This window comes from Lycorma delicatula, chromosome 6 (assembly GCF_047948215.1).
Source record: "Lycorma delicatula isolate Av1 chromosome 6, ASM4794821v1, whole genome shotgun sequence".
Taxonomy (NCBI): Eukaryota; Metazoa; Arthropoda; class Insecta; order Hemiptera; family Fulgoridae; genus Lycorma; species Lycorma delicatula.
In genome coordinates, this window is record NC_134460.1 from 20515751 (window position 1) to 20533900 (window position 18150).

The 18150-nt window shown below is 28.9% G+C and overlaps 1 protein-coding gene across 1 annotated transcript in view; it reads left to right on the forward strand.

Moving 5' to 3' along the window:
- The window catches only part of LOC142326711 (neuropeptides capa receptor-like), a 429926-nt gene that overhangs the window by 389067 nt on the left and 22709 nt on the right, over positions 1-18150 (forward strand). Inside the window, exons 2-3 of the mRNA XM_075369354.1 lie at positions 6044-6134; positions 16881-17094. Coding sequence (XP_075225469.1) covers positions 6044-6134; positions 16881-17094 — 305 coding nt within the window. The remainder of the gene's footprint in view (positions 1-6043; positions 6135-16880; positions 17095-18150) is intronic.

Genomic DNA, 18150 nt, shown 5'->3' on the forward strand with positions numbered 1-18150 from the left:
CTAATGTAATTCTTTCTCCTATTAAATAAAAGTAGTGTATTTATTAATGTATTATTTCGAAATATAAAGGATTAGAATAATTCTTTCAGTTTTAATTCTATTTTTAAAAGCTGATTTAACAGTTTTGGATATTACTGAGAAAAATCAACAAATAAACGTCTTTTTCATTATCGAATTTTTAAATCTTTTATCTACTTTCCCGATTATAGTTCTGTTACTGCTGCATTATCATTGATACAAAGGGAAATTATAGTGAAGGATTTTTGGTATCGAAGTTTTTGCATATTTCGTTATAAATTTAAGAACCCTCTAAGTGCAAAATTACAAAAGGCATGATGAAGTCCTTACACAGGAGGTACTGCCTAAGAATCACGGCAGCATATAGGACCGTGTCGGATGCGATAGAAGTACTAGCGGGAATCCTTCCGATAGATCTGGTAATCGAAATACGGATAAGATTACGTGAGCTTGGGGGAAACCTCTTCATCCGTTCACTATGTTTCTTCTTCCTCTCCTCCGACCATCTTCTTCCTATCGTTTCTCTTTTTTGCTGTTGTTTAATTTTCTTATATTTAATTTCATCCGTAAATTTCCTTTTGATTTCTTCTTCTGATATCTTCAGCCGTTCCAGGTCGGCTTATGTTTTTCTCATCCAAATGGACTTTAATTTACTTGCCTTGACGATTTTGAAAATTTGTTTAGTGAGTCACCCATCCTGCATAGAATTATAGACGTCTTTTTCTAAACTTGTCGGTGATGGAGTCTGTGTTTTCATATAATTCCTTTGTGGGTCGTTTGATCCAGGTTCCGTCTCTGAGGATCGCACCGTGAATTAGGATTTTCCGTTCTTGATTCTCGATTTCATGAATTTTGGTTATTCCTCTGATTACTGCGGTTTCTGCCGCATATAAGGCCTCCGGCAACACTACTTTGTTGAAATGTCGTAGTTTCGCATCGTGAGACACTGTCCATTTGTTATAATGATTCCATGTAAGCCTGTACGCCTTTTGCAGTTTGATTATTCTTTTTGTGTTGGATATTGTATTCAGTTCGTTGGTTGAATGGTTTCTCCCAAGTATGTGAATCAGGGTGCTTGTGAGCTTTTACCGTGCTTTATTTGCAGCGGGAATTGTTGATTTGGTGATTATACGTTTTGTCCATAAGAAATTTGATGCGGTTTCTCCAATGCGAAAATGGCGTCATCTTTGTTGTTTGTTAATGTAGCCAGATCATCTGCCAAGGGCAAACATTTCACGGTAATTTTATTTCCTTTCTGTTTTCCGATTTGGATGCCTTTGACTTGCTGCTCCTATTTCTGATTACCTTCTCCAAGACGATGCTGAACAAAAGTGGGGATAAACCGTCCCCTTGTCGGACTCCTGTGTGAACTTCGAATGGGTTTGAGATTTCCTCCGTGTATTTGACCTTTGAGGTGGTTCCTGATAATATTTCCTGTATGATGGCTCTGGTCTTTCTATCGATTCCACATTCCTGTACACAAGATTTGTACATTCCTGTACACAAATATTCCTACACAAGATTCCTGTAACAAGATTTGTCTGTCGAGAGAGTCGTAGGCTTTTTTAAAGTCGACAAATATGACTGGGGTGTTCTGAGATCGTCTGATGTGTAGTATGGGCTTGAGGTTCCAGATTTGTTCGAGACAGGACCTTTCTTTTCTGAATCCTGCCTGATATTTGCCAGTCTGCAGGTCCGCTTGGGGTTGGAGTCGGTTCAGCAAGGCTCTAGAGAGGATCTTATAGGTGACTGGGAGAAGTGAAACCCCTCTGTAATTGTTCGGATCTGTTTTATCTCCTTTCTAATGGAGTGGGTGTAACAAGGCAAGCTTCTATTCTTTCGGAATTTTCTGTGTTCTCCGGAGTTAATATTATTCTGTAAATTTTAAGCGTTATGTTTCTGTGGTCTAATTTCCAGAATTCCGCGATAATTCCATCTTCGCCAGGAACTTTGTTGTTTTTCAATGATGTGATGTTGAAAGAAATTGTGAAAATTGATGGTATTAAATTTTGGACAAATTTAGTAAAAGGAAAGGAATAGGTTTTAATCTTTGATTTTTTTGTATGGTGGTCCTAAAAGATTGCTTTTGAACGATAAAAGTACTAATCAAATTATTTAAAATTCAAAATTTTTAAGTCAAACAGGTGTAGGGATTGGGATATTCAAAATTATTTCAAAACAGTTTTTGTCTCATGTCTCAAAATACCTCCGAACCAACTTTAAATTTGGCCCAAATATTTGGCTATACATTACAGCTTTGGTTTGATTTTCGGCTCTGTCAGACCAGGAAAAGGCAGATAACAGTAACCGTTAATTTTTTTTCTTAGTAAATATGAATATATTTTTAGTTTTGGTGTTGTGAATATTTGGTTAACCGATTGAGCCAATTAATAAACGTTTAAACCAGAATAACAAACAAATTTACTACATAAACATACATTGTGCTACATACACTACGTACATTGTACTGTTTAACAAAGCAATATTAAAAAGCTGAAAAAGTCTAGTACGCTGATGTCAAAAATAAAGTTAAAAAAAATTAGATTAAAAATAATTAAATTCTACGAGATACAGAAATACGATTAAAAAATTCACACCTACTTTAAAAAAGAAAATACAAAATTTTAAATACACTTTTCTAATCCTCTTTATCTAATATATTTTTTAATCTTTACCTTATCTAATTATTACATGTTTCTCATTGCCCTTTTTCAATTTGGACCAGCTGTTTTTAAGTTAAATTATAGATATATTGTGCATACATTTCGAGGAACACCTACTTTAGTAAAGAGTTCTTTTTTACCTCCGGGACACTGTTAGGTATTGCTTCAAAGGATGAGATGAATGACATGTAGCGTGTGAAAATGCCATGCCTGATCGGGATTCGAACCTGGGACCTCCGGATGAAAGGCCGAGACGCTATCACTCGCGTCACGGAGGCCGGATTAGTTTAGTTACTATCCTTAAAAAAAATTTGTTTGTTCTTTTGATAAGTAGAATAACTAACAATAGTTACTGATAGAGTACTGTAGGATAATTAACAATACGTTAAAAGAAAAATAATACGACCATAATCGATTTTTTTTTTTTTATCTTAATTATGAAGAAAATTATTGAACTTCTAACTCACAGACAAAAATATAACGCGTCTAATATAATTCTTATACATTTTAATCAACTTACTGAAGGATTTGTACTATTTTCTGTGGTTTTCTAATTATTTTTCTGTAATAAGGGGATTTTTTATTGAGATTTTAAATCGTCCCCATAAAAAAATAATAATACCTTCATGTACACTTGAAATCCGTGTCCGTGTTTATGCTCAAATTTTATCTAAATATGTGAGTGGTTACAATGAATTACTGGAATATTTTCTCCATTTATCAATGGTTAAAACAAAATTCATCCGTAACAACAGAAGGTAGAGTAGATTATGTCTATAGGAGCTAAGGAATTAGTAAACGGATGCTGGTTACATCCTTTAATAGTTATACATCGTATGCACATCTTGCCGTAAGATTTCTCACTCCTTAATCTGGTATACTTGGAAAATGAGTATAAAATAAAAAGTTGAAACAGTATAACGGTATTAAAATTTTAGATAATAACCAGCCACAATGCAACACTTGGAATTATTATACAATAATAATAATAATGGAAAAATTGACAACAGTATTTAACTTGGATTACTCGGTCAACTGAAATAATTATTGACACAAAAAAAGTTATTTTTCTGTCAATTTCTGATTTATTGGGAAAAATAGTCAAATATTCTCTCTCTTTCGATTCTCAACTAGGACAACTTCATTTTAAACAAATTGCATGTTGTTTGTTAAAGCTGATATAACATTAAAATTAACGAACCTTTTTTTTCTATCATTCAAAACTATTTTTATTGATATTTTTATCTGTACTTAGATTAATAATAAAATGGAATAATCATTTTTACTTTTTAAGGGTACAATTTAAAAGATTTTTTTTTAATTATACAAATAGAAAAATACATATACAAATTAACAAAAGTAAGATTTATAAATGTACATACAAAATTTCACCTGTTTCGAATTGCCGATTCAGCAGGAATTACATATAAAATGAAAGATCATCTCCTTAAATAAATTCCCAATGATCAGATTTGTTTCGATGATCGTAGCGCAGTGGTAGTGTCTCGGTGTTTTAACCGGAGATTCCGAGTTCGAATCCTAGTAAAACGTGGTATTTTTTATGCTACAAAATTTCCATTTAAAATTACCACGACACAAGTTTTGAGCTTAAGTGGAAAATAATCATTCAAAATTTTGTTTTTAATAATAAAATTTTTTAACACTTAGATTTATGTTAAATTTATTTATTTTTTTGGAAAAAAATGTGCAGTACATCGACTGCATAGTTATTTAACCCAAAGATAATTTTTTTAATTTTCTCTTCATAAATTAAACAGCAACATTTTTTAAAGAAAATTTAATTATCTGCATAGATGATTTGACATATCTTTGTTCTTTTTTTTTTAATTGGATCATTATTAGTAACAATATAATCTTAATAACGTATGGCAGCCCTTAAATAACTTTTTAATCATTAACCACAGAAAAATTAAATTTAACAAATGATACTATCTCAAAACGAACTATTTTTTCGCTATGTCTCATACCAAAAAAATATACCAAATTGTGATAGTATCATAACAATCCAAGCACTACGGGATCCCCTTATGCAAGAGCATTAGAAATTTTTTTTACGGAAAGTGTAGGGTTATGACACATCATTTTAAACAGCACTGACCTTGAAATGTTTGGTCAAATTAATGGTGCTCATTAATTTTTTTCAATTTGACTTTTACCAGTAGTGCATTTCAATGTGTGTTGAGCACTAAAAAGTGCAATTTAGCAAACGCTGCTATTTCAAAAAGTTCTGATTTTCTATATGAGACTACTACATTTGGGTTGTATCCCAAGGTCACTATTAGAACTTGCTTTGAAAAACATTAAAAGGTCGCCATTTTGGTTAGGGTTATGACAGCCTTTTGTTTTGTGGATCAAATTTGTTATTTTCAGTACCTTTTAAAATGATGTATCAGAACCATACTCTTTTCATTAACATTTATGTGTTACCCCCTCCAGGGTGTCTGATAGGTGCTTGGGGTTAGGTTGTGTCATATCAAAAAATATATAATTTTGAGGAAGGAGTACTTGCTAAATTTCATTTTTCTGTGTTTAAACATAGCTGTTCTGCCATACTTTGTAAACACTTACGTATATATCTAATGAAATAATTTGTAATTAAACTTGTTTTAACAATCAATCTTGTGCTGATAAATATAAATTTTTCCTGCCGTCAGTCATTTGCATTTATATGTATTACTTTTAAATGAGAAAATTATCAGATTGTAAATGAAATTTCAAGTTTAATTTTAATTTGGATTTTACATTTTATTTATAGATAAATAAATTATTTAGATAATTACTTATTTTAATTGCTTTTGTAATTATTTTGAAAAGATCATTTTAAAAATTAAATTTTTGTATAAAAATTTAATATACCTTGATAAATGTAATTCAACTAATTTTAAATTGTGGTATGTTTAACTTGTGTATAAATATATATGTATTTTAGTTTTGTTTTTTTAATTGTATACAGTAAATTTATTACCTCAATTGTACCATTTGTTTCTTTTTTCTTATTTCTAGAGAAAAAAGAGATTTGTTTATAAAACAGTATTATATCTTTATTTCAACGCTAAGTTAACAAATAAATAACCAATAGTGATTTAATACTATGTGAAATACACTCCAGTGAACTGCACGTCACTGTCTCCTTTTTCAATGTAATATTCTAATTTTTTACAAGGAATATTCATTTTTGAAAAAGCTGATGATTAAATAAAATTTAACATAAAAAATTAAACGTGAAAAATGATAATGGATGTTTCATTTTATTTCTAATAAATAAATAATAATTTATGTTAAATCTTATCAACAAATGTTTGTCTGTTTTAATTTAATTATGTATTTTTTCTACCTTTTAGGTTTACCAAATGATTTGTTCCTTTTCTGGCGACAATATCCATGGCCATTTGGAGTTCTTCTATGCAAAATGCGTGCTCTTGTTTCAGAGATGTCAGTTACTTAATTAAATATTAACTTGCCTTTTTGTAATAATTTTATTATTATTTTTAGTTAATTTGTTAGAAAACAAACAGAAAGAAAAAAAATTACAAAAATAAAAATTACCAGTCATATACCTGGTTTCACACATAACTCCTCAAATAGTGACACACACTTATCCAATTTTTCTCATCAAATTCATCATAGTTTAAACTGTTGTCATAATTACTAAAAGGGAAAAAGTTTTTTGAAACTTCAAGCTGGATATAAAATATAGATGGAAATTTTAGATTAAATACAAGTAAATTTTAAGAATCAATATTTTGATTGATTTGATGCACTTCTCCATTACTTTCTACTCTGTGTCAATTTTTTAATTTCACCATCTCATCCTCACTCTCAAATTATTTGTTCATGTGTTCTGATTTCAATGTTTCTTGATCGATTTTTCTTTCTACACATCTAGATTCATTAATCTAAGTGTTTATTGTATGACTTTATAACCTGATATTTTTTTCATGCTTCCTTTTTCCTGTCATTTTCACACTTTGCTTCAATTTTAAATTGAAGCGTTCTTTTACTAAATTGTAACATTAAACTTCTCTCTTCTCCATGTTATCTTTTCATTTCATACTATATCAATTCACATAATTTTCATTTTATATTGTAAAATTATGTTACTTATTTTTCTTGGTTCTTTATGATCCATATTTCATGCGCTACAGTCTATTTAAATAATTAAAAAAATTTCTTTCTAATCTTCAGATTATTTAAATCCCTAAATAATGCTAATTTCTAATTCTATGCTTTACAATGATTTATTTTCTACATAACATAAATTAATCTTTTATTCTGATCAGTTATAATAATATATTATTTAGATCACGTCATAAACAGGTAGATATGCTACTCCACAGATAAAGAAAGTAACTACCCAGCATTTGTCAAGAGGCTTAAGGAAAACCTCAGTAGAACCTTGACTAGAGCAACATCATAAAATACACAGTTCATTATAAAATAAAAAATAGATGTGATTAAAGTTCATATTAATTATTTAAAACATGAACACATTAAATAATGATAAGGTAAATACATAAAGATACTCCATATAAAAAATATCTACAAAATAATTCACAATTCCATAATTGTTAATGAAAATTATTTACATCTAGGGGGTCCATGTATTGATCTTTATTAGAATAGTTACTGTTTTAAATTCCATTGTGTATTTTAATAGAATTATAATTAACCTATCATATTAATTAAGCTTAATATGGTGATATTTACCCATTATTTGTGTCTGTACGTTGAAATAATAAAAGTGTTTAAAAACATGAAAGGATTTGTAAATGAGGAGGTAAATTGAGTCATATATATGATGAATTTATTGGTGTACTACTGATTGCTTTTTATATGAACCGGTCATTTGTCAAAGTTATAGCTGCCTATTTCATACACAACTTGTATGTAGGTAGTACAGATAAACTGTGTAGTATATAATAGTCCGTAATGTAAAATAGAATTGAAGCAAAGTGTGAAAATGACAGGAAAAAGGAAGCTCCATTTAACAGCAGACTCATCTATTTTTATGACATTTCATCTCTCTTCATTTTTACAAATGCATGTTCCAAGAAAAAAGGAAAAGAGTAAATTATTCATTCAGAAAAATAATATGTGAATTATAATAATAAAATAAATATAATCTGTTCTAAATTTTTGATCTACGCAAATTTTAGAGATTTCATAAAAACATTTAAAACCAATTTACAAATCTGTGAAATGAAAATTTTAATAAGTAATATTTTTAAATTAATATATTTTCCAATAAATAGAACATATTTTTATGAAAATATGTTCTTCTACACATATTTTATTTACACATTTTCTTTTACACATCTTTATTTATTTATTTCAAATATGATCAAATTAGCCTAACATAGCAAATAACACCCATAGAGGCTGAGCTGTATACAGAGTGAAATGGGTTTTGCTGTCTACATAAAAATAAAATCAAAAGAGGTTCAAAGAATAACACTAGAAATACAAACTTATCATAGTGATACAAAATTAATGTAAAAAATGGTAAATATTTTATACAGATCATAATAATAATAATAATAATAAAGTTTTGAAAATTAAGCCACTCTGGCTTCCATGGATTTTACCCTTGGTGTACTACTACGTGGAAGGAAAATTATCTTAAGTCCTTAGCTTTAATAAGTTTGTGGATCTGCTTTAGCATACTTGTGACATTACATATTCCTGCCTGTGGAATATCAATGCTCGTTGATTTTTTTTTTTATAAAGAAATTAATTGATGTTGGGGCTTCAGATAAGCAATAGTTTTTTTAATGAGAACAAAAATTTTCTATGGGATAAGATTCAGACTTCGTGATTGCCAGCCTAGAATACTAAGATCCTGATGATTGAGCCAGTTCATTAATAAAAAAAAGGTGAAAAAAACATTTTTTCATGTTCTTATAGTATAGACAAACCAAAATTATAACTTTCAGTTCAGAAACAATAAAAACTAGAAAAGAGTTTTTTTGTCACTACATCTTTATGAAGGTTTGAATAGAACCAAATTCCATTATAAAGTATCTTAGCTATCTAAGAGATATTAATGTATGTGATAAAATTTACCTACCCTTTGAGTAAAAATTTGAGATACAAAAGTCCAAATCTCCCTGCCCCTTTAACCAATTGTGACCAAATTAATTTGTAGAAAGCCATTGTGCCAAATTTCATCCATCTGGAGTCCACCTAATCTTGAAGGTTTCAAGTAAAAACAGGCAAGATACATGCGGAGAAGTCTGCTATCCTTCCGCAAATTTTCAATGCTAAATTGCGTTTTTTTTTTTTTGTTAGGTGACTCGTGAACTGTAAAGAACTGAACATATATGCAATATTTAACCTGATTTACATACTTTCTCTTAAACAGTATACTTTATAGCTCTACAGTATAATTGTATAGCAAAAAAATTAAAAAGAAATGTTTTCATCACATTCTATTAAAAAGTAGAAATAATTAAAACTTGGATTAAAAAAAGTCCGCAGGTTAACCATTACCTACAGATTATTTTGGTTTTTTAAAAGCATCTTCTGAGTTGTTTTTCATGTTCATCAGTCATGAGGAATTACTGAAAGTTTCTTTTATAAATGATATACAGTTTTTTTTTAATTTATCATTCTCACTGAAAATTAAAAAGTGAATCATGTCTGTACAATTGATGTTTAGTAATCGTAGTAAAACATCTTTTTCATATAAATAATTAAAAAAGTTATACTGTTGTGCTTCATAACCTTCTACCATTAACAGTAACAAGAAGTGTAGAAAAAAGACAAAAAAAGAGAAAAGAAAATACAACAGACAGAATTGTACAAATATGATCAAACAATGATACTTTTTGCCCTATTCCTATCTAAACTCAATATCCAGTCAGTATAACAATAATTCTTTATATTATACTGTCAGTAAACAATAGACAAGCTAAATTCATTCAAATTATTTGTTAAAGTTTTTAATTAAATTCATATTAATTATTTAAAACATAAACACATGGAATAATGCAATGGTGTATCCAGATTATTAAAATTGCTTTTCAATTGACATCAGTATTTTAAATTTTGTGTGTTATGTTATTATTATTATTATCATTATTATTATGTCACGTTACGATATATTTATTTTACAATGTTCGAATATAACACATTCATAAATACCCTAACAAAATCTTCTACAACATATTTTTTTCACAGCCTTACGCTACGATTTTTTTAACTCAACATTATTTCATTTTGTGTAATAAAAATGTTTGTGCCAGTGCCACATGCCATTTACACATACACTTAAGCTGCACAATCATATATTTTTATCAACGGTTTTTGTATATGATAGATAAGACACTTTACATAACAAATAAAATCCATGGAAGCAATCAGATATAATGAAATAAATTTAATTAAGCACATAACAATATGGAACTCACCGTGGTTGAAAAATGAAACTAGCACTCATGAATCCACATTCTATGAAGGAATTTGAATAAAGAATTGAATGCAGTTGTCTCAGGTGTTCAATCAGTATTCTACTATAGTGTATTATTGTTTTGAAGAATCATTGTTTAAAAAAAGTACTGATAGTTAAATAAACATAGTATTTATAATGTCCTATATTTGGAAATTTTAGCATTCACAATACAATGTCCAAACTATGCTTCTTTTTCATTAGTTCATTTAACACATCTTCTGCAGTTGGAAAAGATGTTGAGAAGTGCTAATCCATTCCAACGCGTATTTCCAGTAGAATTACACAAATATGTTTTTAGGCGGCGCAATGTTGAGAAACATCATTCACTTGTACATGTGTGCACTGGGTGTGCAACTAGTGTTTCTAACAAATAGAATATGTTTGGCATTATGTTGGGATTGCACATAGTTATAGCCCATCTATGGCTGTTTTCAGCTGGTCTCCCTTCACAAGACATGCAATTTTTCTGTACCATAATTTTAATTCATTATTCAGGTCTTTCTGGTAACCACTTCTTATGTCACCAGCGTAGAATTCTGTAAACCAAGTGAAAGCATAAACTTGAGATGGCAGGGGCAGAAGGTCTGTGTTCATAGATAAAAGGCATTGAAAGACTTTCAATATTTCCTTGTGTTTCAAGTAGGATTTGAATGGAGGATCCCAACCTATTCAAGGCTTTAGAAGCAAAAATGAAAATTTCAGAAAAATCTTCATCAACATTTTTGCGTATACATTTCTTTTCACTGTTAATATCTTCAGCAAGACTTACATACTGCTTCGGTGAAATCAATAGTTCAAGGAAATCAATAGTTTGTAGGAATTTACACAGTGGGAGACTTAAAGAAAACAGTCTCTGAACACAAAACAGCATTATCACAAATAGACAGTTAGTCAACGCACATAAAAATGAATTTGCTTGAGAGGACGAGTCTTGTCATTCCATGGTGATATGCTTTGAAGAGTTGCAATAATAGGCTCATACAATTCCACCACTGCAGCCACAGAATTATACCTTTCCAACCAACATTTTGCGCAAAGTTGAATGGCATTAAGTTGTAGTTTCCATTTCACTTATCGCCCATTTTAAAATATGTTGCCTTTTAGGGGTATTAACAAATTCATACAGACACAGTTTGACACAGTTTCTAATGGTAGTTACTTCAGAAGTAGTGGATACAGATAAGTTGAGGATGTATGCTGAGCAGTGGACATGTAAAGCTGTCAGAATTATTTCCTTTACATGTGCCTGGACTCCGTTTACTTTTCCTGACATGGACATAGCTCCGTCACACTCTTGACCACGAATCTTATTTATGTTACATTTAATTTTTTTTTTTAATACAGTATCAGTCTTACTTTAAAAGTGAAGAAGTGCCCTAAAATTGCCATTATTTTCTTCTGGTTCTTGGTCGAACTCAAACTCTATTTGTCCCGAATCCCTGTGACCTCGCAGAGCGATACATTGTTTCCCACAAAACAAAATACTCTTAATAATAGGAATAGGTTTTTTCCTGTTCTCCAGTTTCTTTTGAGTTGTTGCAGTATCTATTGGCACATCTGTAGACTTTTTCTTCCCACATGAAATTTCAGTCAAAGTACCAGCTACCTCATACTTTCTTTGTGATAATGACACTTCACATGTTCTGAAAATTGCTTGACAGCATTTTACCAGTTGACAAATTTCTTAAGTCATAGTTGACCTAAGGGTTGCTTGCCAGATCCAACACCATTTCTTGGAGCGAAAAGTGCTCAAAATTTACAAAAACTCCCTCTCTTCAATTCAGAATATGCACACCACTTCCAGCGGTAAAGCCATTTGAACTGAAATCGCAGATTTATCTTTCCTTTTGTTGGAAAAACAAGCCCTGGATTTAATTCTCAGATATTGGCACAGGAGGGTTTTTCCCAAAACTAGTTTTGGGAAAAACATTTGCGACAGCATTGTCATGTTACAGCAGCGAAAAAATATTTGGCAATGTGAAATTTTCACTAACATTACAAGCATTACTACTGGCACGCGACTTTTTGCTAAAAAATTGTAAAATTAAACTTTGAGACCGCTTAGACATATTGAAGAACATGAAATGTTAATGTGAAGTTTCTATTTAAATATATGAACTGCGAAATGCATAAAACGTTAAACGAACGTTCCACAACAAAATCTGAACTGACTAACAAGTGAATACCGCTCGAAAATGTACAATATTTCACATATGCACTGCTGCCATGCAGAGCTGTCCCGACAATATGTTTTACAACAAGTAAGTTAATATGGTGTCAGCCTTATTTTATTATGAGGTTGGTATTATTATCGTATCTTCTTAATAAGCGGCAAGCCTTTGATGGTCTTGCCTCTCTTTCAGTAGATGAGGAGGGGTATATGCTTTGACATCCACCGCTCTTGTGAGAGCACTGCCACCTTCTCAGAATGCTGAATGACGGCTACTCTGTTGAACTTTGAGTGTGCCGCAACTCCAAGTACAGTGATTAAATTATTGAAGAAGAAAGGACAGCAGACTGAATCTTATGTCAATAAATTTTGTTACTCTGACAGTTAGAAATTAGAGAAGAGAATATGATGGATTTTTAAAAAGATACTCAAATATATATATGTATATATTTTATGTATATGTTTATTTTATATAGGCCTAATATTAAAAAATACTTAAACCTTTAAGGAGGGGTTAAAACCTGGTAAGCCCCCTGAAATAATGATAACGTAAATACATAAAAGTATGCCATATAAAAAATATCTACAAATAATTTCATAATTGTTAAAGAAAATTATTTATATCTAGGAGGTCCATGTACTCTTATAATCAAAATTATGTAAATTATTCAAATCCCATTTGAATTATGTGTTAGAATTATAATCGGCATTAATATAAAAATAAAGATTTGTTCAGCTATGAATTACAAATTAGTTTACATCACATATCCTGTAGGATATTGATATTGTACATTCACAAATGTGTTTCACCTGTATTTTAAAATATGCATCAGAAGTATCTTAATGAAAAGCTGCTGATTATTGAAAATATTTGTTACAACAAATAATGCTTATTTTGAAATATAGTGGCTGTTGTTTAAGATCACCTTAAGTGCAATTGTAACCAAAGGTTTCAGTACCAACCTAGACACCCTAACCCAAGTGATAATACCATTCTTTGAAATTAACTTCACAGATGGAAATTGTAAATTCTCATTTTCTTTAAGTTCAATATCAAATTTATTTGCCTGAACAAATAAATAATTTTTATAATTTAAAATCATTCTAAATCATTGATCACGTCCAAGTATGCATAATAAATAACAATATTAATTGAATTTAACAACAAATAACACTCTTATAATTTCCACTGATTGTGCAGTTGAACAGATGTTCAACTGTCCATAATAATGTCATTTTCCTTACATTATATTTCTAATAAAAATCTAATTTAATTATCTTTTAAAAGAATTTGGTGATTTATATTATTTTTAGATTTATTATGCCAATTTAGCCATCACTTCTTAATGTGATCTTTTGAAGTAATTTTAAATAATATTTTTTTTTTTAAATATTATCCTTATTATTTCATTAGTTATTAATATGAATATAATTATTATTTTCTAATGCTAGATTTTTTACTCGCATAAAGAGTTTTATAACCATAATAATAATAATATTAATTACAAAAACAGAATAATAAAGTAAATATTTTTATAACTACCTCATTTATTACAACAACACTTGAGAGTATCCTCATCATCAGCTTAAAAAAAAAAAAACACAAAAACCTATGAACTACCTACACTGTGTTCATTAATTAAATGTACTCTCATGTTATTAGTAAAGTATATTCCAAACTTTATTAATCAGAATCTATTTGACCAGATTAGCATTTTTATTTTTAATAATTTAATTACAAACAGTTTAATTACAAATGTAATGGCATTTTTTCTGAATTTTGAACAAATTAAGTGCTTCCATAACTTAATGAAATAATTCCATATGTTAAAATAATACTATAATATAACCTGCTATATTTAATTTGTTACCAAACAGAGTAGTAATTATTTTTCCTCTACAATTTATATACTTAATAAAATAACATATATAAGTAAACAAACTTAAAAAAAAACCTATTTATAATGGCAAGTAATAACAATAACCATTGTTATACAGTGTTCTGTTGAGTAACAGGTTCTTACACCAACATTGTATCCAGTTGTTTGGTCTGGTGCCTGATCTTTGGTCTGCTTCTTATATCCTCCATTTTTAAATTTGTTCATCAACTCCAATATTCATTTCCTCTTCCTTCCACCCTTAGAATCCATGTTTCACATCTGTACAACAAAACATTTCATAGATTTGATTAGCCTTTTTCTTAGTTTCAGGTATATAATCTTGGTTAACGTAGTGATACCAAATATACAACTAATAATTTTAAAATGAAAAGGGAAATTAAAGTCCATACTAATGTAAGTTTAAAGAGTCGATGCTGAAAAACTCAGGGTTTATTATGTCAGTCAACGAGAAAACAGCATAATTTCTCTATTGCCTTTTTTTAAAATAAAATACCTAGTTATTTAAAATATTTATTAATAAACCAAATTTATTTAATATTAGATTAAAAACTTTTCTACATAACAATATTTTCTTGATGATTTTTTAAATAGTTCCTCTGAACTGCACAGAAGAATAACACCTGTGTCTTTCATCCAAAGGTTTCTGAGCTTAAATCTTGACCAGACTCAGAATTTTCATGTCTATAAAATTCATAGTCTCTGATCAAAGATCTAACTGAGAGATTATTCTACCTCCAGAATATTTTACCTAAGAGGAAAACATCATAAGCATTTCATAAAAAACAGAAAGAATGAGGAAAATCATCTTCTCACAACATGTAGCTGCAGTTATTTTCCATTTCTTATAGTCATGTAGCATTCATTACCCAAAATAGATAAGCTATACTTATTTATTTGTGCATAAGAGTGCAAATCACTCATTATTCAAGCCTCAACAAATCATAAATATCAATCAAAACAAAATAATTAAAAATAAACATATATTGTTTTTAAAAAAAGTATGAAAAATGTATATACTATTCATAAATTAATGACTACAAGTTTATTTTTCAGTTCATATCAACCACCCGTTAGTTGGTGGTTGATTTTATGTTTTGTAGTGGTTGGTAGTTGAGTTTATGATCCAGTTAACCAGCTGTTCAGGACTGCTGTTTTCTTTCAGGAGTTATTTTTTAATGTGGCTTCTCAATACATATCCATCCATAATATAACTACAATATAACTATCTTCTACTAAAAAGAATGACAAGTATGTCGACTTATTGACTGACAGCTAATTTTTCTTGTGGCAAAGTTTTCTTAACAGCTTTGTAGCGTTTTTAATCACCTTTTAATAGTATCTCACTACCCTCAGATATTGCTATTGCCTGTTCATTACTACATGTTATTCTTAGTTAATTAATGTACTAATGGTCTTTCCTCTAAACACAACTCTTGGACTGACCCTTTTATTCTGTCATCCTGTTCCAGCTAGACTCCTCAGTCACAGAACAGATTCAAGATTAGAGATATACAATAAAATAAGTCTCATGTAAATTTACCAACTTTTTCGTTTTACATCATCTTTCTTTCCAACTAGATTACATCAGAGTTCAATATTGTTCATTATTAACTAATAATGTTTTTTACTTATAATCACACAGTAATTTTGTTCTGTTTAAGGAGTGGAATTCTTAGGAATAATTTTTTAAGAGAATGATATTTTATCATCGTTTTGGTGTTTGCATAGACAATTAAGATTCCCAACTTTTAAAAATTACCCATGTGATTTTGATAATTTTCTTACAATAGATTCTTCTATTTCATTTCTTTCTCTGATCCATCCAAGGTAATGGAGCATCATAAAATACATAGACTTCTATCATTTCAAGTTATCCACTAATTAATTTTATTTTATATTTTAATTTTTCAGATATGGTATTAATAAGTAAATGATTTATGTACTTAAAATTATATATTTTTATTCTTAACTATATTTTCACATACAATGTAAAAAAACTAATGAGGTTTGTTAAAATTTTTATTTATAAGAAATTATGTTTTATTTTAAAACTGCAAACTTTTTGTATAGCGCTTGTTCACTTTCAATTCATCCTCAGTACTACAGAGTACTGCTGCAGTTTTTATAATTTAGTTTTAATCTTTCATTAAGTTCCCTAATAAAAATACTTCATTTTGTGTAGCATTTCATAATGTCTTCTGTCAACTGGGATAAATGGGTATTTTACAGCTTTATTTTTTTGAAAATTTGGATTTATCTATAAGAAGAACTGGAAATAAAATTTTGTGTTTGGCCAGACAGGGATTACCATATTACCTCTATCAGAATGTAGATTTACCACAAAAATAACTCAATTAGCCAGAATTGGTAGATTTATTTCTGCGAGTAAACTTTCATGATTAAAAAAGTAAGTTTCAAGAAAATTAAATTAAGAAGAATTAAATTAAAAGATTCTAAAATGTTTGAAGAGAAAAAATGTACAAAATATGATAAATATTGGATACTAATTAATGAGTTTAAGATTTATTCTAAATTAAGTTTGATTTAAGTAATGAAAAGTGAGTCTAAAAAATATATTATTTTGTAAAATTATTTTTTATAGTTTCTTTTTAAAATCTATATATTATTATTTTTATCAATGTGCTTTTTTTCTTCAGGACTTCATATACATCAGTACTGACAATAGTTGCATTTTCGATGGAAAGATACCTAGCAATTTGTCATCCATTGCATTCTTATGCTATGTCTGGTTTACATCGTGCCATCCGAATCATAGCTGTCCTTTGGGTAATTTCTCTTATTTGTGCCATTCCATTTGCTGCCTTTACCACTGTTAATTTTCTTGATTATCCACCTGGTTCTGGTATACTGGTATGTAATTAATTTTTTTTTCATGTTAATATAATTAATTGTTAGATGTTATGAATTAGATAATTACATATATTTTACTAATTAATTTTAATCTTATTTTAGTATTTAGTTATTTTTAACCTTCTTCAAAAAAAAAAAAAATCTCATTTCAGTTTTATATGTATTTTGTGTGTATTCAAGCCATATTTTTTAATCAAATTCTTTAATTTTGAGCATTTTTTTGAGGAACTTTCTCTTGTAAGTTGTTTGTAATCATTGTCATCGTCATTGCCTAATATTATGGGTTGTTACAGATATTGGTATAAAGCCTGATGCTATTCTAATATTAAAAGTTTTATTACTTGAAAATTCTAGAAAATTGTTTAGTAAAATTAAAGTAAACTCTAATATATATATTACATTTCAGTGCATACCCACCAGTAGTCTCTTCAAGTCATTTTTTTTCCATTTGAATTAGAAATTGATTTTTTTTTGTTTGGCAACTTTTTAAGTAATCTACCTTTTATTTTTTATAACAATAAAAATAAAAGATTTAATTTATAGAGAAAAACATAGATAAACATGACATTTTAAACATACACAAAAAATAACATTTCAAACCATCCATTCTCAAAACAAACTGAAAATAAATAAAAAAATAATACTTTTCAATTTTTTCTTAAATTTTTACTTTTTGAAGCCAGCACCAAATGAAATATTTGTAAATAGTTGATGGTCCTTTTTTTGTAAATTTAGTATCAGCATAAAAAATAAAAATTTAAATAATTGAGAATTAACGCCTTAACTTTTTGATTTATTTTTAGTCATTTTTTGTTTAAATAAAATAAAATAAAAATAGTTTCTTGACCTTTTATCAAGGTTCAAATTCGAGTCAGGCACAGCATTTTTGATATTATCAGATTTCCATTTTCTTACACCTACACACAAACTTAAAGCCTGTGCTTTATTCATCAAGCAAAGTCAAATAGTTGGCATCTGTACTTTAAATATTATACTTTTTTAAAGATGCTATTCCCAGAAATTTTGTAAAATCAGGCGTTGCTGAATCATTAAGTT